Raw genomic sequence first — 26,929 nt, forward strand, 5'->3', positions numbered from 1 at the left:
GTAGCTGCAGCTTGCTTCTAGTGTGCACACTGGGTTTGAAACCTGCCAGCCAGCCTGTGAGAAATCGGCAGGAGGACTTTGCTTACAAGCGACAACAGTAGCAAGAATTTCATTGTCACTGCAACATTCTCTTTCCAAAAAAGCCACAAAAGCCCCCCACACACAAACAAGCAATAAAAAAAACCAACAACAGTACTTCCCAAACAAACTAAAAACCGCAACCACGCCAAGCATTTATCAGTCATATTGTAACAGGATATTTTATTTCTTCCCCACATTACTCAAATTAATGGCATTATATTAAAAGGATAAACTTTTCCTTATATCTGGAAATTTTAAGGACTCATCCTGGGCGGACTGCAGGTTAAAGTACTTCAGACTTACAGACCCTGCACGTCCCACACATTTCACTCACACAGCAGCTTTCCCCACACTTCTTAAAGCAGAACTCTCACATTTGCTGCTCCTCTCAGACCCAAATACGGGGAGGAGTTTGCATCAGAATTCGGGGATTTCCTTCACGGTCCTCCCACAGAAATTCCAAATGTCTCTCTCACAGACTGCTCATCGTCGGTGTTAAAAGTCCCCAATAAAAAAAAAAAAAAAAAAATCAAACTATCTTGGAATTAATGAGCTGCTCCCTCTCACTGTAAACGTCGAACAGAGTCAGGTGAAAACTTTAAGATCACTTTTCCACAGAAGAATGAAACGATTTTAACTAGCTTGAGACACTTCTAAAACGTAACTCTCATACTGATACCCAGAAAAATGAACTGAAAAACTTGCTGACTTCGGTGACAGAGACTTTCAGTCTACAGACCCAGCGGATGCTTTGACTTATAATTTCTGAGACCTACTGAACTAGAAATTGTATAATGCTATTTCTCTTAACAGAGATGTATCTGTTGCAAAATTATTCTCTGTATGCCCGAGCACTGCTAGATTTTTTAAACAGATGGAGTCTGCACTTCCTCCCAAGTTCAAGAGAAAACAGGCGGCCACTCCCGGGCCACAAATCAACTTCGCGGCTCCCCCTCCGAGTCCCTCCGTGCGTCGGAACGACTTTGCGTCCCCTTTCGCACCTTGCAATCATTCTGTGATTTTTCCAGTATCCCAGAGCGGGTTTCCAAATCCTCCCACTTCTCCTCCCGCATCCACGACCTCTCCGGTTTCCCACAGCGTCCCTCCAACTTCTCCTGGTTCCCAGCCTGCGCTCCCCGTGCCCGTTTCGGCTCCTTCTGTTACTTCCAGCTCTCAAAGTAATTGGGTCACAGTCTCTGCGTCCGAAATCTCGTTTCCCTATCCCTCTACCCAGCCAGGCCAGCCCAACCTCTCCTCTATCTCCGACAGCCTTTTCCAACCCTCTTCGTCCGACTTCGGCGCCTCCGCAGTGCTTCCCACCCTGTCTCCTCTCCAAATTTACACAGCCCCGCTCCGTTCGCTCACCCCTCGCCCACCGTCTCTCTACTTAGTGCGCCCAGCCCCTGTCATCCTTCGGCCCCTCCGCCGGCACCGTGACCGCTTCTCCCTCCGTCCCTCGACTCAGCCCTTCAGCCTTCAGCCCACCTGACCCCCTCTGCCTTTTCGTGTCCCGCCGTTTTTTGCAGCCCCACCGCCCTTTCGCCCAGCTTAGGTCCTTCCGCGGAGCTGAGCAATCCCCACATCAGCTTTGCAGACCCCAGCCGAACTTTCGCCGCTGCCCCAGTACTGCGCTGGACCCCTCAAGCAGCCCCTAACAAAGTTTGTTCCCCTCCGCAGCCTTCGGTCTTTCCCCCATACCCTTCCGCAGTCTGCCCTGGCTTGCCGAACGCCTCAGACTCCTCAGCCTAGCCGCCCGCGCAGCCAAATAACCCCCTGCCCAAGGAAAACCCCAGCCCTGCGCCCAATCCTTTTCCGTCTGCCGTGTTTATTTTCTGCGCCGCTGCTTCCTGCATGTAACCAGCCGTCTCAGCAGTGCCTGCGCCCGCAGCTTCCTACACACACACCGCCGCGGGTCCCTGCACCAGCGCCGGGACCCGTGCAGCCTTCTGCAGCCCGAGCACCTTGCCAACCCCTCCCCTTGCTGTGGTAATGGCGCAGCCTCCCGCTGCTTCCTCTAGCACAGAAGCGGCTTAGACCGTCCCAGCTCCTGGAGCCTGCTCTCCGCTCCCGGACCGGGTAGCAATGAACTAGCCCCCGTTCCCGGAGCGGCTGGCTTTGCGGAACGCTGCCCAAATACAAATCCTTACGGCTGCGCCTCAAGAGAGAGAGAGAGAGAGAGAGAGAGTTTCTGCTGTTAATGAAATGGGAAGTTTCCAAACTTTTCCTAATCCTCAGCTTGGTCAAACAGCCCAAGTGCTTCAGCCTGAAGCCGAACCCCGAGTGCCTCGGGCCGTAGTCACAGCACAGCCACAGCCAATGCTCACAGCACATGCCTGCCACTGCTCCTGCCTTAGGAGAAGCTAACGCACTACGTGCATCTTCTGCACAAATACCAGACACTGCAAATAGCTCAAATAGTAGGCCTGCCTGACCTGATTCTGGTCTCACAAATTTAACACAGAATTCTGATTTGTTCCGGTCCAAACACAGGCTTCTTCGGTTATTGAAAAAGCGAGGAACCCTCCAGGGGACGATTCCAATACTAATTCTCTATGCTTAACTAATTAGCCTAATATTAGATGAAATTTCAGGCAAGCTAGGGATTTTGATTCTTTAAATGGTTCACTCTTAGCTATGCCTGTAAGATATAGTAGAAATGATCACAACCCTCAGTATGAAACACTGTCACATCATGATATCAGAGAACTTAGACAAGCAGTAAAGGATGGTGGCTTGACTTCTCCTTATTTTATTAGTGTTGTAAAAAGCGTTTTTAATTCTTATGAGCTTGTTCCAGTAGATTGTTGAAACGTAGCTTTCATGATTTTATCCAATTCGCAGTACATCCTATAGGATTTGGTGCAGAAGAAGCTTCTCAACAAGTTAATCAAAGATTATGTAAGTACTCTTTATGCTCATTTTGCCATGGCTCACCTAGCCAGAGAGGCTCAGCATGATAAACCAGAGGACCAGGCAGGTGTACTGCCTAGGGCTGTGCTCAAAGATATAAAGAATGCTGCAAGAAAAGCTTTGCTCACTGTTGAACCAGCAAGCAGTCCCATGAATGCTTACACTACAATAATGCAAAGTGAAACCGAGGCCTGTGGTGCCTTTTTAGATCAACTGACACAAGCAGTTGAAAAGGAGTGCCCAGATGAGCAAGCACGTCCCTTTATTCTTAAGAGCCTTGCTTTTCTTAATGCAAATGAGGAATGCAAGAAAGTTATTTTAACTTTGCCTAACCAGCCTCCAACTATCCCTCCAATGCTTTCAGCTTGCAGTAAGCTTAACACTCTACAGCACCTTACTAAGGTACGAGTCAATGTTCTTAAAGAGGAGATTGTAAAATCTCAGGGAGTGTTAGGAGAAATGTTAGCAAAACTTTTATTCCAGAAAAAGATATCACTCTAAGATAAAGCCAAAGTCCGGCCACGCCACACTTTGACTTTAACTAGAGGAGATGTTTTCAGCAGCAAATCCAGATGTTTTCTGCGCAACAAAAACTAAATACAAGTCACTTTGACTTGACAATTTGACCTTATATATAGAACAGCTGAACAGACTTCTGAGGTAAACTTGGAGAGCCTTACTCGAGGAGGCTAGGTAAGCCCTCCCTGAAAAGGAGTTTTTCAGCTGTTGCAGAATCTGGGACAATGAGATAATTATCTAGTTTTGTATATGTATTAATTATGTGTATTATTTAACTTCACTCTTTTTAAGTTTCTTATTTTATTGCATATGCTGTCTTGTTTTAAACTTAAAAAAACAAAAGGGGGAGTTGGCTCCTCAAGAATGCTTATAAATGCATTGTATGTTCTTAATTTTTTGAACTGCTCCTTGATAGATTCTAATTCCCCAACTGTTGGTCATTTCAGTAGTAATCTGCAACTACAGCTCAAGTGGAAACCCCCAGTGCTGAAGCTAAAGTAAAGTGGATTCCGGAGAAGAACATGAAGTCAGGCCACGCACAAGAATGCACTGACAACTCCATGAACAGAGTAGCAGGAGCACAGACATGAGCGGCCCAGAGACCACAGTTTACACCAGACGTGCTGTGTCCCACCTGCAAGGACTGTGAACCTGGAGTTTTATGTGAATGTCAAAAGTGGGAATTGTTGGTATCGTAAAGCTCTTTGGGCAAAAGCATGGTTTCCATTGTGGTGTGTTATATAGTCAGGAATAGTGTATTCCCCCACTGGATTTTCAAAGGTGAAATTGCCCCTTCTTAACACAGTCATCTAGTCCTCAGGCAACCTTGAGAAGGAACGAAAGCAGAATTTGTAAGCTGAAATATATGGGAGAGTCTTTGCCAAAAAATAGCTCACAAAAGGTGTGGAGCAAAACCGAGTGCTACAGTGGTGTTTGCTAGCTTTGCTTGTTTCTTGCAGTGCAGATTTGCCTGTGGAACAACCAAGAGCAAATGTTTGGGAGATCTTAGCCAAGGCAGCAGGTTCAGATACAATTTGCTCAACTGGAACCCAAGAAAAGCCTTTTTCAACCTGTCTAGTAAAAGTAAAAGATTGGCTGATACCTATGTATTATGATCCCTTGACCAAAAAGCAACTTAATAGTAAGCCAGGTGAGGTTGCCAGTGGGAGCAATCCTGGGACATTTAGACCAAAGAACTTTCTAAGGCGTCTTCTGAACCCCAAGAATTGGAAATTCTTGGTTCCTTAACCACAGATTTCTGTCTTCCATTTTCAAATAGCAATTGGCAAGAGAATGATGCTCTGAGGTACAATGTCACTCCCAACTACCTTGCTTTATAGGAACTCAAGGTTTTGGTGTAATTACTCAGGTAGCTGGGGTAGACTTTCCAGGGTTGACCAATATCCAAGACAATTACCAAAAGCATACTGGTTCATTTGTGGAGATAGGGCTTGGCAAGGCATTCCATTGTGCCTCAAAGGTGGTCCATGCAGTATTGGACAACTTACTGTGCTAGCACCTAGTGCTAAAACAGTCATTAAGAAAAAAAACATAGAGGAAAAAGATGCACCCATCTGTTGCAGTCGGCGGGAGAAATGCCGCAATCGATACGACTGATCAGCAAGACTCGGTTTATTTAGAAGAGTTTACACAATTTATAGCACACCTAATAAGCTCATGCATAGTACTAAAAGTAAGCTTACTATTGGCTATATGAAAAAAACGCGGAACTAACCCCCACCTCTGCATTCCTGTGGCTTCTGCTACACATTTGATATTGTCCAGAGGTACCCTCAAGGACACAGTGCCCCTGACTATATAGATAAGGGCTGGCCAGCATCCTGTTGCTATCCAGCTGCAGATTGTTTACGTGACCTCTCGCAGCTAGCCATTCTCCTACACCCATCAATATGAAGAAAGCTGTAATTGTGGTTTTGTGCCTTGGAAAGCTGCCAAAAGGGTTTCAGCAGGTGTGTTACTCTCCCACTTGCTTCTGCCATGGCATTGAAACAGTTAGATTGGGTTGGATGTCAGCTGAGTAAACAAACCAATGCCACATCCACTGCAATCGGTAATGTGCTGACCGACGTCAGCAGTCTTAGACATGCTACTTTTCAAAATCGAGCAGCAATTGATTGTGGTGGAATTTCTTAGAGATCAAGGACATCCTTTATATCTGGAGTGAAACTTGAGCAATTCCAGATTGGGCCCTTTGGTCTGCAGGGCCTGTGGACACCTGAGCCCACAGGGCCTGCAGGTCAGAGTGACGCAGTTAGAAATTCACGGTTGTGGCGCAGTAAAAAATTCACAGTTTATATTAACGTGTTCTAATGGGAAATAATGGGTTTCTAAATGTAGAATTGTAGTTCTGACACTTTAGCCACCTTAAGACGTAGATAAGGGTTGTTTGCATTCTCTGTATAGCCTGTAACTGTAGACTATGTAGTGAACCTACATAACTCACCGCGGGCTGGTAATAAAACGGAATTTGACGTGGTAGCCGCATCGGTTAGACGTGTCGTTTGTCCTGTCCGACCTCCTAATAGTTAGGGACCCTTGCTACAACTGATTTCCTTTTATTGGCACGTGGACATGGTTGTGAGAAATTTGAAGGATTGTGTTGTATGAACCTCTCTGATCACTCTGAATCCATTCACAAAAGTATACAAGAGCTGTAAGATTTAACAGGTCAGATCAAGGAAGACGATGGATCATGGCTAGATGATTTGTTCAAAGGATAGAACCCTACACGTTGGTTGAGGGAACTTTGCAAAATAGGTTCATGTGTGTTGGCCATTTCAGTCGTGGTACTAGGGGTGGTACCCTGTATACTTGGGTAGTGTTCAATCCAATGATGGATGAAAGCATCAAAGAAGTTTTTATTGTACAAGAGAGAGATGTAGAAAGTGGAAGCACAGAAAGTACTCAAAATTCTATAAAGGTAGTGAATGCAAATATAGACATAGATGAAGGCTTTGAATTAAGGCCTTGGAACAGATGAGACTCATTAGAGCGGTAAACAGCAACTGCTACCGAATTTCACTCACATCCTTAAAATAGACCAAACCTTTTACAACAGTAAAATTCTTATGGTTTAAAAAAACAATGCCTAAAGCAAGCAAGAGAGTACTTTAGATAAGCAAAAAGAAGTATGAGAGACATATAATGTTGCTGATGTGCTTTTGTGTAGAAAACTTGTAATGTTGCTTTGTTAGCTGAAAAGACGCATATTGCAAGAGAGCTATGTAATGCAAGGTAGTTAAAAAGCAACAAAGTGAAGAGAGTTACTTTGTGGTTGTACCGAGCAGGAGAATTGTAGGAAATATTAAAGGTAATAAGACTTTAGAAATCTGAGAAAGCAGGCCCCAGAAACAGAAAGAACTAGAGAATTTAGAATCAGCTGTAATGGCAAAGTTTGAAAGTAGGAAAAGTTACAATAGTACAGCAAGCAAGGACATAAAACAATATTCTGAGTCTTGGGGTTTGGCTAGGATAGATCTTGTGGCTGCAGAAGAATATGCTCAGCAAGACAGTAGAAAGTTTCAAGCTTAATCACGGAATATTGTTAATAGAAAGCATAAAAGCTAGCATTGTGTGACGCAGGTGTATGTCTGCTTTCTGTGATTGGTTAAAAGAATTGCCTGTAAGCTTTAACAATATGTTTGTTATTGGCTGGAAAACTTTTGAGATGCTCTGTAACAAAGAACTCTTTGGCTACTACTGGCAGATGTGACCTGATGCCATCCTTCAGCTATGTAAAATCCTCTTATGAGACTGGTGCCGCAATAAAGGTTTAAGAAACGCCTAGCAGTAGTCCCATCCCGTTGGTGCCTGAAGACCCAACACATGATGGCCCCTATGCTGCCAAGACATCTCCTCCTTAGGACAGCAAAACCTGCCACAGAACAAAATGCTGCCAGTTTTGTTGTGCCGGATGAAGAAGAGGAAGGGATGATCTGCAGTGAATTCCGCCTCTGGATCTATCATTTCAGAAAGCTCGCAAAACTCTGCAGCTGTGGCAGCAGCTGCTTCAGTGCCTTCTTCATTGACTTCCACAAAGGACTTGTGAACCACTTCAGACAGCACCAGCTCCTTGCCAGATGAGATTCCTGAGAAGTCTGCCTTCCCCAAGTCAAATGCATCAGGCATTCCCATGCGGCTCAGAACAGGTTTCAGATCGTAGTTTTCTTCCAGTTTAAATCTGGGTAAATACACCATCACCTGTGTAGACCTCATCATTTCTGGACTGATCCAATCTATCATCTTCTCATAAGTAAGTTCTCTTTCCAGCTGAAGGAAAATCACAAATTCACTTCATTACAATGGAAAGATAGTCAAAGTTACTGCGCCAAAATACTGATGACTCTGTTTGTGCAAAAAAAGCACATAACATGCATCTTCTTTTGCCCCCACCAATTACCTCAAAGACAGGGGGGGTTATTTTCTTTTCATTTTAATATAGGGAAGAAATGTAAAGAAAACCTTCGTAATAAACTCCCTGCTCGCAGTGCCAAAGAGCCCAAACTTGTATCTTGCCCTCACCACAAAAGAGATGCTGCCCTTTCCTGAGAGCCCCTGTCCAGGCAGTGAGGCACACACCCCTGCCAGCTGCTCAGCACAGAACATCTAGAGGACAAGCCACAGGACTTCCAAAGAGCCCACCCAAAATCCCCCTCTCCACATTCCAACAATGTGCCTTCAGCACAAATGCAGATGACCTCTGCTCCTCAGCAGGGACATCTCTTCTTCCACAGCTTCTGCCTAAGGCAGCAGCACACAGCCTGAGCAGCAAGGACATGGCACGGGAAGTCACTCTGGAGACAGGGAGCAGAGGGACATTTCTGCTGGCCTCGAGTACCAGCAACACAATTGCTCTGGGACTGAACGACTGAATGGATGGCAGAATCTAATAGGATGAAGTTTAATGAGTCCAAATGCCGACTCCTGCATTTTGACCACAATAGCCCTGCAGTGTTATAGGCTGGGGATGTTGTGGCTGGACAGTGCCCGGGCAGAAAGGGACCTGGGGGTACTGGTGACAGCAGCTGAACAGTAGCCAGCAGTGCGCCCAGGTGGCCAAGAAGGCCAACGGCATCCTGGCCAGTATCAGGAATAGTGAGGCCAGCAGGAGCAGGGAGGTCATTCTTCCCTTGTACTCGGCACTGGTCAGGCCACACCTTGAGTGCTGTGTCCAGTTCTGGGCCCTCAGTTTAGGAAGGACGTTGAGATGCTTGAACATGTCCAGAGGAGGCAATGAGGCTGGTGAGGGGCTTGGAACACAAGGCCTGTGAGGGAGCTGAGGGACTGAGGGAGCTGGGGATGTTTAGCCTGGAAAAAGGAGACTCAGATGTCACCTTATCACTCTCTACAGCTTCCTGAAAGGTGGCTGTAGCCAGGTGAGGGTTGGCCTCTTTCTTCAGGCAGCAACTGACAGAATGAGAGGACACAGTCTTAAGCTGCACCAAGGGAAATAAAGCCCAGATAGCAGGAAAAAGTTTTTACAGGAATGGCAATAGAGTATTGGAACGGTCTTATTGGGGAGGTGGTGGATTCACCATCTCTGGATGTGTTTAAGAAAAGACCAGAAGTGGCACTTAGTGCCATGGTTTAGCTGAGGTTAGGGTTGGGTTGGACTTGATGATCTCAGAGGTATTTCCAACCTAATGATTCTGATTTTGAACTGCAGGTCTCTGTGCAATATCAAACTTCTTCCCTGGAAGGATTCAGGCTGTCTTTGCACTCAGCTCAACAACTTACTCTTTCCAAGCCTGTGGATCCATCCCGGATTGCATCAGGGAGCAGGATGATCATGCTCAGTTCATTACCCACGTAGGGGAGCTCAAGGATTTTGGTCTGCAAGTCCCCAATGTAGGCCATCTTAAAATTTTCCTCTTTGAACATCATCTGCACAGGTCTGGTCTCATTCTAGAAATCAAGAGATGCCAACAGTTAGTGCTGAGCTTCCAGCTGGTCTCAAACTATGAAGCAAGCAGTGAGTTACTCAGGACCTTTTAGGGTGTGACCAAAGACAACTGATCACACACCACAGAGCACAGACACTACCACTGTCTTTGGAAAGCACGAGGTAAAACTTGGCCAGGTGCAGCAGCAATGCACAATATTCCACCACAAGTCAAAAGACGATTATTCATCAGCCCTATATGCTGTTCGTGCTATATCTTCAAACGTGTCTATAAACTTACAAAGCTGCAGGGAATAGAACATGGAACAGAAACTGCCAATACTCCTGCCAGCTTTTTCAACACTTTCACACAGGGACAGAGCAAGGGTCAGGAAATTAATCAGTCCAGCAGTCTCTGAAGTTCCTGTCAGAGGTAGTCTGGGGTAACAGAAACATTCCCTTATTTAAAAGCAACATTAGCATTTTCAAACATTCTGGCATTTATTTCATCAGTGCGAAAGGGACAGTTCCCAGACGGGCATGGGGGCTTCAGTCTTCCACAATGCTTCCTTCATGCAGGTGAGTTAAGAGTGGCACATTGCCAGTTCTTGTTAGTGACTCCTGGAGGCCAACCCAGAGCTGCAGGGGATCCTGAGGGGCAGCCATGGCCTGCCCATGCCACTGCCCAAGCCCCCATCAAAAGCACTAATCTGCTTCTAAAAACAAAACTGCAGAGCACACAGTTCTTCAAAGGAGATTGTTTTCCATTTTGGAATGGCTTAGGGCGGAAGTGCAGCAAGGAAGCTCTGACTGAAGACCACCGAAATTCACAAGCTTTCACACCTCTCTTTGTGCTATATGCAAGGTTCTAGTAATTATGTCAAAGTTCAAAGAAGCTCAGCAAAGAGGGTGTTCATATGAAAGTGGGGGGCATAAGGAATCTCACACAGCCTCTCCAAGCAAACCCTGCTTGAAAGATTTAATTTCTTCAGAAAGGGGCTTGTTTCAGACAACATCCACCTACAATGTGCCCTGGGTTGTAGTATAGGAAGTGCACAAAGTATTCTATGACCATCTTCATGAACTGATGAATCCAATTGTTGGAGCAGTGTCTTCCCAGGCCCCTCTCGCTCTGGGGTGCCTTATGTTAATGGCCCACCAAATGCCTTCCTGCATGACTCATAGGTAACTCCCTCCGGGAGCTATCTCTCTTTAATGGGCCATCAAGGACCCCCTTTATGACTCATCATCCCTTTGTGAGATGCTCTGCCCAGGGGGAGGAGCCAAGCATTCTCACCTGGATATAAGCTAAGATTTGGAACAATACAGGCAGCCCTTACACACTGGATGCCCAGAGGACCAGAGCTACCAGACCTTTCTACAGGATCACTGCTTCAGGAGCACCACCTCACCTGGACTGCTTCCATCACCCTGCTCGGGTTGTATCCTGATGATGTTAGAGGTTTTGTATCATTCCATTTATTTTATTTTACTTTTTTCCCTTTTCTTCTCTTAAATTGCATTTCTGACTTGGAGCCGCTGACTTGTTTTGCTTTCAAACCACAACACAGTGTATGGTTAGCATTTTAGCACATCATACCTTATTAATATGGAATGGCCTTTCTCTGGTACTGTCTTTGTGGAACTGCTCTCTCCAGCTGCCTTTGAAGTAGATGGCATTCACCAACACAAGTCTGGTCAGGGAATTGAGAATCCCCTCTGACAACAGGTTCTGAATTTTACCTTTACGGTACAAAAGAAAAATCCATATTATTTCACAGGTTGACATGCATCAAATTATGATCCAAAATAATATCTATTCTATTTATTACACAATAGAGAAGAAATTTATGGACCATACAGAGCAATAGCCCTAATTTCAGTGGTTTGAATTCACAATCCTTGTGGTTGGACAGGGACAGGCAAAGCGAGAAGATCTCAGGCTGTGACGGGAAAGGGAAGAGCATACCTCAACCCCCCCCTAAGATAAGCTATCTCTAAACGGAATGTAGACCTTACTAACATGTGCCAGTACTTTTCCACTCCAACTGCTAACCCGGGAAGTGGGGCAATATCCTGTCTGACGTAGTAAAAAACCCCAGAGTATTTAACCCGCATTTTTACTTAATAAACGCCTTTGCAACCGTCCACCGATTTGGTGTCTGCGCTTGTTGCCAGGTCCGGCTCCACACATGAAAGTAAAGTGGACGCCGTGCTGTTTGTCTAAATACCAAGCCTCCACAGTGGCAGAATAAGCAGACTGCGACAAGTGGTGCCAAAACCCGGGAAGAAGAAGAACACCTCGGAGGACGGGATCTACGCTTGGAAAAGACACAGCGGGCAGTGGCGGCCGGTCCGATCTACTGCGAAGGAGAAGAAAACGGGGGACGCCCCAAGGGACCCGCGGACGGAATGGAAGTCATAGCGAAGGTCGTGAGTAAGATTGCAGCCCACTCGGGAGTACCATGGGACAAAAGAGATTTATTTCTTGCTATTGCAAGGTTATCGGATCTAGGCGTTATAAAACGCTCCTTAGACATTAAATTCAGAGGGGTGGGAGAGATATACAGCTGCTCTGGCTGAAGATACAAAAGCCACCGGCAGCGGAAAAAATTTAAAAGCATGGGGAAAAGTTGAGAAAGTGTTGCGGAAAGCAATGGAAGAACAGGAAACTTGGAATGCTGCAAAAACTGTCTATTCGCGGCTAAGCAGCCAGGGAAAGGGGATCGCGGGGTCGCGGAAATCCCCGAAGGAACCCAGGGAGAGAAGGGGGGGGTTACAGTGCCGCGGATACCCAGGGGAAATGCGGGAAGCAGACGCGTTACCCCCCTCCCCAAATGCATGCCTGAAAGCCCGGAGCCACGGGGGAACCCCAGACCCTCCCGCGGGAGTCCCGGATCCGAACCCCCCGAAAAAACCGTGGTTTTCCGATCGTTCCTCCCCGCCGCGTCCAGGGTCCGAGTGGCGACATCCGGGGTCCGGCGGCGGCGCCACTCGCGCGGAGCGGTGGCACCCCGGCGGGACCCGAAACCGTGGTCCCTCCGGCCGCTGAGTCGCGGCGCGGGCGGGCGGAGGAGCGTGCACGGCTCTTCTGGGAAGGACTCGCGGCAGCGCGCGAGATGCCGAAAAAATAGCCACCGCCGCCGCGGGCACAGCAGCTCCGCAGCTACCCCCCCGCCATATGGCCAAGATGGCGCCAGCGGTCCGGCGCGGGGGCGGGGCGACCAATCTCCGCTACCACCCCCGCCATGTGGCCAAGATGGCGCCGACGACCCGTAGCGGGGCGGGGGGGGGGGGCGCCACGTGGCGATGGAACCCCGGAAGTGCAAAACCCCGCGACTGAGCATGCGTGGGGGGTCGGCGGAAATCCGGAGCCGCCGATCTACACAACGCATGTGCGGGAGAGCGGCGGGGGGGGTGAACGCGCCATTGGGGTCCTCTCCCAATGTCACCTTGTAAGGGTGGGGGCGAGCCCAAGGGGGGAACGTGGGACTACCCCCGCGAAAGGCGCCGGCGTCACCCCCGGGAGGAGGGGGGGGGGCGGACGCGAAAGGTGGAACGGGGCCAGAGCCGAGGGGACGTCCGAACCCACCCGCGGAAGGCGGAACGGGGGCAGAGCCCGACGAAACGGCATGGCAGACCGAAGCTTATCACCAGTTTGCTTCCGACACAGAAGGGCGCTACAGCTCTGCAGCTAGCTCTACAGAGAGCTCCGAGTCTGATTCGGAAACGGAGATAACAGAATTTATAAGGTTTACAGCTAAACCGAGCAAAGCTTTTAACAATGTAAGGGAACAAACTCAGTGCAAATTAACCGATTGGGGAAAAATAAAACTAGCTTGCGCCGAATGGGAACCCGCAGCGGCGATACATGCCTTCCCGGTAAAGATTACTGGTTCCAGACAGAACCAAAGACGCGCCTACACTCCGCTGAGTACAAAAGAAGTTCAGATTGTGGTGAAAGCGGTGCAGGAAAAGGGAATTAATTCAGCCCTGGTATCCACACTGATTGATGGTCTTTTTAGCAATGATGACATGCTGCCTTTTGATATCTCACAAATAACCCGTATGTTTTTTGATGGGGCAGGGCTGATTGTATTTCAGCAGGAGTGGTCAAACCTGTGCACAGCTGCCCTAGCTCAAGCCTCAGGGCAGGGACAGCCTCTCCATGGCTCTACCCTCTCCAGGCTGCTTGGTAAACATGACGATGTAGTCACCCCCAAAATCAAGCCGCACACCTCACAGCAGAGGAGGTGAAAGCAACAACTAGAGCAGCTAGGGAGGTAATAAGAGCAGCCTCTCGGGTAGTGGACAAGCTAACACCATGGTCAACGATTAAACAGGGGGAAAGTGAAAGCTTTACACATTTTGTAGACCGTTTACAAGCTGCAATTGATTCATCTACCCTGCCTGCAGCTGCAAGGGGACCTGTGGTGACAGATTGCCTAAAACAACAGTGTAATACTGTAACCAAGGACATCCTGCGCTCTCCCAGCAGGAGCCAGCTTGGCTGACATGATCAAACATGTGGTAAAGGAAGAACACCTGATACCTATGCAGGCAGCGGTTCATACCATAACCAATGCCATGGCATGCCTGAGGTGTGGCCAAGCAGGTCATATAGCAGCAAGCTGTCCCCAGCCAGCACAGCGGCCCATGGCAGCACCCGACCCAACAGTGCCAGAGACCCACCTGCTGGAATTGTGGAAAAAGGGGACACATGGCCAAGGAGTGCAGATCCAGGCCCCAGGGAAACGGAAGGGGGAGGGGGCGTGTGGGCCATATTCAGCCTCCTCCCACTGCGATATGGCCCAGCCTTCCCAATACCCAGTGGGGCAGGGGACCTTCATACCCCATATATACAGGAACCAGTCAGTATCTCATCCCCGCCAGTCGTTCAGTGGCAGAATCATGCACCACCACCAGCAGCAACTATGCACCCTTCACCACCACAAACTGTGCCAGTGTCACAGGGTCAGCAGGGGACATCCCAGAGCGGAACCCCTGGGTGGCCTTGGTCATGAAAGTAGGGAAGGAGCCCTTGAGGGTGTGGGGGACATGTCAACTCTACGGCAGTCAGGACCCTCACGTTTTAGGGCTTCAGTTTTTGGCAGACACTGGATCAGACTGCATCATTTTTCCTCAATCACACTGGCCCGGACATTGGCAAATTAAAGAAGTCCCTCCTGTGAACGGGGTGGGGGGACAATCCAGGGCATGGAAAAGCACCCAATTGGTGGCTATAACACTCCACACAAAAAAGGGGCCAGAACAAACAGTTGCCATTTACCCTTACATTTTGCAGGATTCTCCACCCTTGATAGGAAGGGATGTCCTGGCTATGCTCAGAGTCAGGATTACAAATTTATAATGAGGGCCACTGCCTTACACCCTTTGCTGCCGATCAAATGACCTGGAAATCATCAGACCCTGTATGGGTTGAGCAGTGGCCCCTATGCGAGCCTCGTTTGGCAGCCTTAATAGAACTGGTTGAGAGGGAACTGCAAAAGGATCATATAGAACCCTCAGTAAGTCCATGGAACACGCCTGTGTTCCCAATTCCCAAAAGGTCGGGAGGAGAGGCTATCGCTTAGTCCATGACCTGAGAGAAGTGAATAAAACAATCCGACCCATAGGTCCAGTTCAGACACTGTTACCCATGAACTCAGCTATTCCTGAAGGACAGCCATGTGCAGTATTGGACATTAAAGACTGTTTCTTTTCAATACCTTTGCATCCTGAGGACAGGGAACGATTTGCCTTTTCCGTGGTTTTCCCAAATGGCAAGCGGCCCAGCCTGCTTTCCAGTGGAAAGTGCTACCTCAAGGTATGGTCGACAGCCCAACCATCTTCCAGATCACCGTGGACAAAGCGCTGACGCCAGTCCGACACTCCTATCCTGCTGCCACCATCATCCAGTACATGGACGACATCCTGGTCTCAGCACCATCAGCGAGCCAAGTGGATCATCTGGTATCCAGGATCACAGAGATCCTCCAGGCCAACGGCTTCGAGATCGCGAGCGCGAAGATCAAGAAAGGACCCTGTGTCACCTTCCTAGGAGTGGGAATCACAAGCTCCTACGTGACCATCCCAAGGTGAAAGTCCACCGAGACGTCAAGACGCTCCACGACGTGCAACACCTGGTAGGATCGCTGCAGTGGCTTCGCAACATCGTCCTGATTCCTCCTGAGGTCATGGACCCTCTGTATGACCTCCTGAAAGGAAAGCACCCCTGGGAACCCAAGGAGCTGACACTGCAAGCAGCGAGCTCCCTCGACTTCATCGAACAGCAGATGTCCACTGGCACACTTGCCAGCTGGAACCCAGCGATGCCCCTGGACTTATACGTGCACTTCACACCAAAGGGGGGAGTGGGATCATTGGCCCAAGGACCTTCTGAAAAGGCCCGACCGATCCAATGGGTGGTCCTTGGAAGGCCTGCTCGTGCATTTTCCCCAGCAGTAGAATGCATCGCTAACCTCATCATGAAAGGCAGGAAACTCGCCTTGAAACACCTAGGGACCGAGCCAACGAGAATCCACCTTCCTTTTCGCAAGCAACCGACCATAGAATCAACCACAATCTGGAGCATCTAGCCCTTGCTCTCATCGGATTTGGAGGAGAAATCTCCTACTCCACCACCACCCTGGACTCAGCTGCTGACCATAGTCGACATAGACTTGCCACCAAAGGTCATGGACAGACCACAGCCAGGACCAACAGCCTTCACAGACGCTTCCTCCACTACTTCTACTGCGACAGCAGTGTGGCAGGTAGGAGAGCAGTGGCATTGCATCAAAGCATGTGACCCCACACTGTCAGTGCAGCAATTGGAAGCTACAGCAGTAGCCCTGGCCTGTGGACTCTTCCAAGAGGACCACCTTAACATCGTAACAGACTCTATATTGTGGCAAGGCTCTGCCTAGCCATGGCAGGACCAGGTGTGTCAACATCAGCAGCAGCCCTAATGCTAGAAGAAGCACTCTCCTCACGAAAGGGCACTGTATCAGTCATTCACGTCAATAGCCACAACCCAGTCAAAGGTTACTTCCAGATCGGCAACGACAAAGCAGACGCTGCAGCGAAAGGGGTCTGGACGCTGCAGGAAGCCCGTCAATTGCACGAATCCCTCCACATTGGACCCAAAGCACTGGCGAAGAGATGCGGAATCACAACAGCGGATGCCAAACATGTAGTGGCTACCTGCCCTCACTGCCAGAAGTCACCCCTGTGGACTAGTGGAGTCAACCCAAGAGGTCTTAAGCCCTCAGAAATCTGGCAGTCGGACTTCACCTGGAGTCAGCTGCTGAAGCCTCGAGCATGGCTTGCAGTAACAGTGGACATATTCAGTGGAACGATCATAGCCACCCAGCATCCCAAGACCAACTCCAAAGCCACAATCCAGCACTGGCTGACAGCCATGGCGTGGCTTGGTATCCCCAAGCAGATCAAAACAGATAATGGTTCCAATTTTATTTCTAAACCAGTGCAGGAATTCGCCTCCAAATGGGGGATCACACTAGTGCAAGGTATCCCATATAACAGTACTGGGCAGGCTATAGTCGAGGGGCAAATCAAACCCTGAAAACTAAGATAGAGGTGTTGGCAAAAGCAGAAGGCTTTAACAATTCCATTCCCTCAGGAGAGCAGGCACGTATACTGGCAACCGCATTGATAGCACTGAATCAATTCCCCAGAGGAAATGAAGCAAATAATCCCATTCAAAAACACTGGGCCTCCAGAGCGCTAGAGGAGGGCCCGCAGGTTGTAATTAAAAATGAGCTGGGTGAATGGGAACGGGGCTGGAGATTAATGCTTACCGGGCGAGGGTATGCAGCTGTCAAAAAGGATGGGAAAATCAGGTGGTGTCCTATTAAATCAATCAAACCTGATCTCCACAGTGAGCAGGATGAGACTAATGAGAACTGTGAGTTTCTGTTTACAGGACATGCTGGTGGGGCGGCCACGTAACGCGTACATGCCTCTCCCAGAGGAACGAGACACACCACCAAGCCGTCAGAAAGCACCAGAGAAACCCGCGCGGGTGAGATCCAAGCACCAACGATATGCCTGTGTGTTTGTTGCTGGGGTTTGTCGCCAGAGGACAAGCCAGCTCAGATTTCTACCCACACCAGCCATTCAGGTGGGTCATGAGACATCTTACCAGCGGCAAGGTGCTCAGAGACATCACCACACCAAACAGTCCATCCTTCGTGCTCCGTATTACCGATCTGTTTCCAGGACAACCAAAGGTAGACCCCCATTCTCCATTTTCACACACATACCTATCCTATTGGTGCCCAGCTTCAAACGCAGGAAAAAGTTATTGTAACAACCCCGGGTGGGGGTATTGTGGACATTGGGGCTGTGACCATAGTAACAGATGCCAGGCCGTCAGGGCCTGGGTGGGATCCATAAGAGCCTGACAAGTTCCTGCAGTTCACCTGGGCACCCGCAGGTTGTAAAACACCTCTCTCTGTACACGGGAATTCCTATGATACAGCTATAAAATCCCAAAAATTCGGAAGTGCATATACTATAACATGACAGTCTTGCAACCCAATCATCCTAGCTGGACGGTGGGCAAAACATGGACAGTGGTCCTTCAAGGGTCAAAAAAGTGGGTGAATGTGTGAATTACCAGGCTTCAACCCTCAGCACCCGAGCGGTTGGACCCAACAAGATAATTAAAAGCACGCAGACAAAGAGAAATATGACCTACCCTAAGGCTGCACCTACAAGTGTCAGCAAAATCCCAACTAGCGATACAAAAGTCTTTCAGATGGACAAATTAGCCAGGTCAGATCCAGACCCAATCCTTCGTATGTTAGAAGCTACCTTCCTATCCCTGAACGAATCTAACCCTAACCTAACCAATTCCTTTGGCTTTGTTATGATGTCCAACCCCCTTTCTATGAAGGAGTTGCTTTAAACACCCCATTCAGTTACTCCGCAGCTGATGCACCCCAACAATGTAGATGGGACACCCCGCAGGGCATACCTAAGCCAGGTCTCAGGCCGAGGTGAATGCTTTGGTAATGCAACCCTAGCTGAGCGAAAAGGGAATGTCTGCACCAGAGTTGTAAAGCCTAACAGAAAGAATAACAAGTGGGTAATTCCAGCTACGTCTGCAATGTGGGTTTGTCAGAGGTCTGGAGTAAGTCCGTGTGTTTTCTTCCCAGGTTTGATGATTCTAACAACTTCTGTGTCCAAGTTCTGATTGTTCCTAGGGTCCTGTACCACTCAGACGAAGAAATGTACAGCCTTCTCGAAGAATCCAACAGGCTCCACAAAAGAGAGATACTGACAGGTGTAACCATTGCAATGCTGCTCGGCTGGAGCAGCCGGAACGGCCACAGGTGTTTCAGCCCTGGCAACACAACACCAGGGTCTGTCTCAGCTACAAATGACTATAGATGAGGACCTGCAGAGGATCGAGAAGTCCATTTCCTACTTGGAGAAGTCAGTCTCCTCGCTCTCAGAAGTGGTCCTGCAGAACAGGCGAGGACTGGACCTCCTGTTCATGCAGCAAGGAGGTCTGTGTGCTGCCTTGAAAGAGGAATGCTGCTTCTATGCAGACCACACCGGAGTCGTCAGAGACTCCATGGCCGAACTCCGAAACAGACTGGCTCAGAGACACAAAGATAGGGAAGCTCAGCAAGGCTGGTTCGAATCCTGGTTTAACCAATCCCCATGGTTAACCACTTTAATATCCACCTTGGTAGGCCCATTGGCAAAGCTACTTCTAGCTGTTACCTTCGGACCATGCCTGCTGAACAAGATAGTCTCATTTGTCAAAGCTCGCCTAGATCAGACTAACATTCTGTTCATAGGCCAACATGAAATGCTGTGAATTTAAAATTGCCAGTCACAAGATTTCCAAACTTGCCTGGCAAAAACTCACTCAGGTTTCCAAACTCCTTTTTCCCTTGTTAAACCCTAACCTTCTACCTCATTTAGTGCCTATATCTATATATATATATATACATATGTAAAACTACCTCGTTCTTTTGTGAAAGAGAGGGGGGGAGATGTGGTTGGACAGGGACAGGCGAAGCGAGAAGATCGGGCTGTGACGGGAAAGGGAAGAGCATACCTCAACCCCCCCCTAAGATAAGCTATCTCTAAACAGAATGTAGACCCTTACTAACATGTGCCAGTACTTTTCCACTACAACTGCTAACCCGGGAAGTGGGGCAATATCCTGTCTGACGTAGTAAAAACCCCAGAGTATTTAACCCGCATTTTTTACTTAATAAACGCCTTTGCAACCGTCCACCGATTTGGTGTCTGCGCTTGTTGCCAGGTCCGGCTCCACACATGAAAGTAAAGTGGACGCCGTGCTGTTTGTCTAAATACCAAGCCTCCACAGTGGCAGAATAAGCAGACTGCGACAAATCCTACATCTGAAGTAGATTTTACCCAAACCATGGCTGCCATTCAACACAACTGGCCACTTGGCCAAGCACTCACCTTCAGTCCTTTCCTCTACCCAGCCATTGATTTGTTTCCTGCAATCCTCCCAAGCATGCACAAAGTCCATCTGCTCTAGGCCAGCATGGTAGGATTTCTGACTGGACTCTAGGAAAGACTAACAGGGACAATCACAACACATTGTCAGCAAGAGATTCACTCTCGTTCAGACACAGATCATTCCGGTTCCCAAGGAAATCTGCCTGCCTTCTTACACTCCTGCATACAGAGCCAGTAAAGTTTGACAAGTTCCTACTAGGACTTACATCACTTCTTTGGACTAGGAATCAATATTATTTTGGATTATGCCCTCTACTACAAACTTCCACACTTCATTGACAAGGATGTTAGGAGTATTTTTCTTGTTTCTCTTTTCTGCTTCAGGAACATGACATATGATTTTATAGATCTGTAAAAGACTTTTGCTAAGAGATACATCAACCATTTGTCCCACAGCCAAATATGCGAATGGATGACAGAACCCCAGAGCTAGAGACTGATGGATTTTACCCTGCTTGTGTCCACTCAGAACACAAATTATTTAAAGGACATTCTCTACCAGGTTCACACCCTGGTTCTGGCAGAATCTATTGCACTCCTGGCAATCAGCCCAGAATATTTGAGAGGCAAACTCCAAAGCCTGACTTTGATCTCCAGAAGAAAGGGTAGCAAGTACATTCTACTAAGAATCATAACTAATTTAAGGGCTACTTACTGCAAGAAACTCCAAGGTCTTTTCTCCATAGAGCCGGTTTGCAGTTCTCAGGATGTATTTGGTGTTGGGATCATTAATTTCAGAGAGAAGGGATTGATACCCATTGTGAGCATCCTGAGCATTCTTCAGAGAAAGCACCTACACAGAGATCAACGTCGTCAGTGCTTATACAAGTAATAAATTCAGGAGTAGCACAGTCACAAGTCCTGATTTTCCTTCCCTCAAGCCAAGCGCTACAGGATCACAGAATGGCCCAGGTGGGAAGGGACCTGTGGGGACAATCTGCTACTGCCCAAGCAGGGACATCTACAGCCCATAGTTTAGGACTGTGTCCTGACGCATTTTGAGTATCTCCAACTATGGCAACAACATAAGGTTTTGAGAAATTTTTGTAAATAGTAAATGTAAGAAAAAAAAAAAAACCAGAGTTTTTTGTCTTCTCCCACTTTGCGAAAGAGCCAATCATCAGAACCAAAATGTCTGATTCTGCACTTAATATTGTCTGGTCATATGTAAAACACATGGCAAGTACTATGTGACACCTGAGCAAGTTTAAAACAAGAAAGTGTAAACCATGCTAACAGCTTGACTTTCAGTCACCGTGGATTTCTTTTTTTATGAATCTGGCTACATTTTGAAAACATATATTGCCTGATATTAAGCCCAAACAAGGAAGCAGAAGATGATAATTTATGTAGCTAGAGATTGATCAAGCCAACAACAACAAAAAACAATTCCAAACCACATCTCTCAATTACATATGAAGGAGAATTGGTTTCAAAAACTACAAAAAGTCCCCATAAAATAAACCCAGGAAACTCTTCAGTTGATAACAAAGTAATCCCCTCCTTCAAAAACAATGAAAATTGATTTTGTTTACACACACACCAGAGGAACAGATCTGCTCTCTCACACCACAGTGACAACCACAACATGTCACAGACTGAAGACACATCTTTTGCTCAATATGATCAAACCAAATGCAATCCACCAAGTTTATTCTGACCTACCTTGCTTATTTGGGCTTCAGTGCTACCTCTTGCACCCAGCAGAACCATAGACAAAGCAGAAGAAATACTAAATGGTGAAAAGAACACATTCTGCCCACGGTTCTTCTCACACAGCTTTCTGAACAGCTCCACAGCAAAAGTGGTGTTTGCTGCACAGAGGCTTTCCATGCTTCTGAGCCTGGGACATAAAACACAGAACAACAATGGATCACACTGATTTCAATGCAAAACTTTCTTTCTCCCTTTAAACTTCCCAGGGTAAACTAGGCAGCAAAGGTTGGAAAATTATCAACTCACTGGAGAATGACTTGGTGCCACAAGCATCTGAGATCCCACACTACACATTTGAGGAATTTTACCACTTTAGAGACTGCTACTGGATTTCCATCCCATACCTACACACCGTGGCATCCTTTGAGGTGGTCAACATTTTGTCAACATTTTGAACAACAGCATTTTGTCCAGGACTTCCTATGAAAGAAGCCTGTCTTGACTTCACACAGAAAATAACTGGCCTTTTTAGGGCAACCACCGGAGCCGAAGTCAGATGCGAGAGTAGAATTACACACTCTTACCTTGTCCTAGTCAAGAGACCTTCAGTGGTAGCTGCAGCTTGCTTCTACGTGTGCACGCTGGGTTTGAAACCTGCCAGCCAGCCTGGGAGAAATCGGCAGAATGACATTGCATAAAAGCAAGAAAACCAGCAGGAATTTGTCACTGCAACATTCTCTTAAAAACTCAAATCACAGCCATAAGAAAAAAAAAAAAAAAAAAAAAAAACCCCAACCCCAGAAGTTTTCCCAAACAAACTAAAATCCTCAACCACACCAAGCATATGTCAGTCACACTCTAACAGAATATTTCTTCCCCACATTACTCAAATAACCCATCCTTACTGACCACTTCTAGTTAATTGCATTATATTAAAACAATTCCTATCATATAGAATAAATTGGAAAGATTTGTGCTGGCCTGACTGCAGGTTAAAGTACTTCAGACTCACAGACCCTGCACCCCCACACATTTCACTCACACAGCAGCTTTCCCCACACTTCTTAAGCAGAACTCTCACATTTGCTGCTTCCTCTCAGACCCAAATACGGGGAGGAGTTTATATCAGAATTCGGGGATTTCCTTCACGGTCCTCCCACAGAAATTCCAAATGTCTCTCTCACAGACTGCTCATCGTCGGTGTTAAAAGTCCCCAAAAAAAAAAAATTAAAAAATATAATAATAAAAAATCAAACTATCTTGGAATTAATTAGCTGCTCCCTCTCACTGTAAACGTCGAACAGAGTCAGGTGAAAACTTTAAGATCACTTTTCCACAGAAGAATGAAACGATTTTAACTAGCTTGAGACACTTCTAAAACGTAACTCTCATACTGATACCCAGAAAAATGAACTGAAAAACTTGCTGACTTCGGTGACAGAGACTTTCAGTCTACAGACCCAGCAGATGCTTTGACTTATAATTTCTGAGACCTACTGAACTAGAAATTGTATAATGCTATTTCTCTTAACAGAGATGTATCTGTTGCAAAATTATTCTCTGTATGCCCGAGCACTGCTAGATTTTTTAAACAGATGGAGTCTGCACTTCCTCCCAAGTTCAAGAGAAAACAGGCGGCCACTCCCGGGCCACAAATCAACTTCGCGGCTCCCCCTCCGAGTCCCTCCGTGCGTCGGAACGACTTTGCGTCCCCTTTCGCACCTTGCAATCATTCTGTGATTTTTCCAGTATCCCAGAGCGGGTTTCCAAATCCTCCCACTTCTCCTCCCGCATCCACGACCTCTCCGGTTTCCCACAGCGTCCCTCCAACTTCTCCTGGTTCCCAGCCTGCGCTCCCCGTGCCCGTTTCGGCTCCTTCTGTTACTTCCAGCTCTCAAAGTAATTGTGTCACATTCTCTGCGTCCGAAATCTCGTTTCCCTATCCCTCTACCCAGCCATGCCAACCCAACCTCTCCTCTATCTCCGACAGCCTTTTCCAACCCTCTTCGTCCGACTTCGGCGCCTCCGCAGTGCTTCCCACCCTGTCTCCTCTCCAAATTTACACAGCCCCGCTCCGTTCGCTCATCCCTCGCCCACCGTCTCTCTACTTAGTGCGCCCAGCCCCTCTCATCCTTCGGCCCCTCCGCCGGCACCGTGACCGCTTCATCTCCCTCCGTCCCTCGACTCAGCCCTTCAGCCCCACCTGACCCCCCTCTGCCTTTTCGTGTCCCGCCGTTTTTTGCAGCCCCACCGCCCTTTCGCCCAGCTTAGGTCCTTCCGCGGAGCTGAGCAATCCCCACATCAGCTTTGCAGACCCCAGCCGAACTTTCGCCGCTGCCCCAGTACTGCGCTGGACCCCTCAAGCAGCCCCTAACAAAGTTTGTTCCCCTCCGCAGCCTTCGGTCTTTCCCCCATACCCTTCCGCAGTCTGCCCTGGCTTGCCGAACGCCTCAGACTCCTCAGCCTAGCCGCCCGCGCAGCCAAATAACCCCCTGCCCAAGGAAAACCCCAGCCCTGCGCCCAATCCTTTTCCGTCTGCCGTGTTTATTTTCTGCGCCGCTGCTTCCTGCATGTAACCAGCCGTCTCAGCAGTGCCTGCGCCCGCAGCTTCCTACACACACACCGCCGCGGGTCCCTGCACCAGCGCCGGGACCCGTGCAGCCTTCTGCAGCCCGAGCACCTTTCCAACCACCTCCCCTTGCTGTGGTAATGGCGCAGCCTCCCGCTGCTTCCTCTAGCACAGAAGCGGCTTAGACCGTCCCAGCTCCTGGAGCCTGCGCTCCGCTCCCGGACCGGGTAGCAATGAACTAGCCCCCGTTCCCGGAGCGGCTGGCTTTGCGGAACGCTGCCCAATACAAATCCTTACGCTGCTGCGCCTTCAAAGAGAGAGAGAGAGAGAGAGAGAGTTTCTGCTGTTAATGAAATGGGAAGTTTCCAAACTTTTCCTAATCCTCAGCTTGGTCAAACAGCCCAAGTGCTTCAGCCTGAAGCCGAACCCCGAGTGCCTCGGGCCGTAGTCACAGCACAGCCACAGCCAATGCTCACAGCACAGATGCCTGCCACTGCTCCTGCCTTAGGAGAAGCTAACGCACTACGTGCACCTTCTGCACAAATACCAGACACTGCAAATAGCTCAAATAGTAGGCCTGCCTGACCTGATTCTGGTCTCACAAATTTAACACAGAATTCTGATTTGTTCCGGTCCAAACTACAGGCTTCTTCGGTTATTGAAAAAGCGAGGAACCCTCCAGGGGACGATTCCAATACTAATTCTCTATGCTTAACTAATTAGCCTAATATTAGATGAAATTTCAGGCAAGCTAGGGATTTTGATTCTTTAAATGGTTCACTCTTAGCTATGCCTGTAAGATATAGTTAGAAATGATCACAACCCTCAGTATGAAACACTGTCACATCATGATATCAGAGAACTTAGACAAGCAGTAAAGGATGGTGGCTTGACTTCTCCTTATTTTATTAGTGTTGTAAAAAGCGTTTTTAATTCTTATGAGCTTGTTCCAGTAGATTGTTGAAACGTAGCTTTCATGATTTTATCCAATTCGCAGTACATCCTATAGGATTTGGTGCAGAAGAAGCTTCTCAACAAGTTAATCAAAGATTATGTAAGTACTCTTTATGCTCATTTTGCCATGGCTCACCTAGCCAGAGAGGCTCAGCATGATAAACCAGAGGACCAGGCAGGTGTACTGCCTAGGGCTGTGCTCAAAGATATAAAGAATGCTGCAAGAAAAGCTTTGCTCACTGTTGAACCAGCAAGCAGTCCCATGAATGCTTACACTACAATAATGCAAAGTGAAACCGAGGCCTGTGGTGCCTTTTTAGATCAACTGACACAAGCAGTTGAAAAGGAGTGCCCAGATGAGCAAGCACGTCCCTTTATTCTTAAGAGCCTTGCTTTTCTTAATGCAAATGAGGAATGCAAGAAAGTTATTTTAACTTTGCCTAACCAGCCTCCAACTATCCCTCCAATGCTTTCAGCTTGCAGTAAGCTTAACACTCTACAGCACCTTACTAAGGTACGAGTCAATGTTCTTAAAGAGGAGATTGTAAAATCTCAGGGAGTGTTAGGAGAAATGTTAGCAAAACTTTTATTCCAGAAAAGATATCACTCTAAGATAAAGCCAAAGTCCCGGCCACACTTTGACTTTAACTAGAGGAGATGTTTTTCAGCAGCAAATCCAGATGTTTTCTGCGCAACAAAAACTAAATACAAGTCACTTTGACTTGACAATTTGACCTTATATATAGAACAGCTGAACAGACTTCTGAGGTAAACTTGGAGAGCCTTACTTGAGGAGGCTAGGTAAGCCCTCCCTGAAAAGGAGTTTTTCAGCTGTTGCAGAATCTGGGACAATGAGATAATTATCTAGTTTTGTATATGTTATTAATTATGTGTATTATTTAACTTCACTCTTTTTAAGTTTCTTATTTTATTGCATATGCTGTCTTGTTTTAAACTTAAAAAAACAAAAGGGGGAGTTGGCTCCTCAAGAATGCTTATAAATGCATTGTATGTTCTTAATTTTTTGAACTGCTCCTTGATAGATTCTAATTCCCCAACTGTTGGTCATTTCAGTAGTAATCTGCAACTACAGCTCAAGTGGAAACCCCCAGTGCTGAAGCTAAAGTAAAGTGGATTCCGGAGAAGAACATGAAGTCAGGCCACGCACAAGAATGCACTGACAACTCCATGAACAGAGTAGCAGGAGCACAGACATGAGCGGCCCAGAGACCACAGTTTACACCAGACGTGCTGTGTCCCACCTGCAAGGACTGTGAACCTGGAGTTTTATGTGAATGTCAAAAGCGTGGGAATTGTTGGTATCGTAAAGCTCTTTGGGCAAAAGCATGGTTTCCATTGTGGTGTGTTATATAGTCAGGAATAGTGTATTCCCCCACTGGATTTTCAAAGGTGAAATTGCCCCTTCTTAACACAGTCATCTAGTCCTCAGGCAACCTTGAGAAGGAACGAAAGCAGAATTTGTAAGCTGAAATATATGGGAGAGTCTTTTGCCAAAAAATAGCTCACAAAAGGTGTGGAGCAAAACCGAGTGCTACAGTGGTGTTTGCTAGCTTTGCTTGTTTCTTGCAGTGCAGATTTGCCTGTGGAACAACCAAGAGCAAATGTTTGGGAGATCTTAGCCAAGGCAGCAGGTTCAGATACAATTTGCTCAACTGGAACCCAGAAAAGCCTTTTTCAACCTGTCTAGTAAAAGTAAAAGATTGGCTGATACCTATGTATTATGATCCCTTGACCAAAAAGCAACTTAATAGTAAGCCAGGTGAGGTTGCCAGTGGGAGCAA

At 47.6% G+C, this 26,929-nt stretch overlaps 1 protein-coding gene across 1 annotated transcript; it reads right to left on the reverse strand.

The window, feature by feature from the left end:
- Positions 1–6,646: 6,646 nt before the first annotated feature.
- LOC136365263 (leukocyte elastase inhibitor-like) lies at positions 6,647–22,287 on the reverse strand. Its single transcript, XM_066325586.1, has 7 exons — positions 22,189–22,287; positions 21,614–21,791; positions 20,604–20,741; positions 19,889–20,006; positions 11,013–11,155; positions 9,268–9,435; positions 6,647–7,800 (listed from the first exon to the last, which is right to left on the reverse strand). The coding sequence occupies exons 2-7, from the start codon at positions 21,779–21,781 to the stop codon at positions 7,315–7,317; spliced, it is 1,221 nt and encodes a 406-aa protein (XP_066181683.1). The 5' UTR covers positions 21,782–21,791; positions 22,189–22,287; the 3' UTR covers positions 6,647–7,314.
- Between the last annotated feature and the right edge of the window lie 4,642 nt (positions 22,288–26,929).

This window comes from Sylvia atricapilla, chromosome 1, assembly GCF_009819655.1.
Source record: "Sylvia atricapilla isolate bSylAtr1 chromosome 1, bSylAtr1.pri, whole genome shotgun sequence".
Lineage (NCBI taxonomy): Eukaryota > Metazoa > Chordata > Aves > Passeriformes > Sylviidae > Sylvia > Sylvia atricapilla.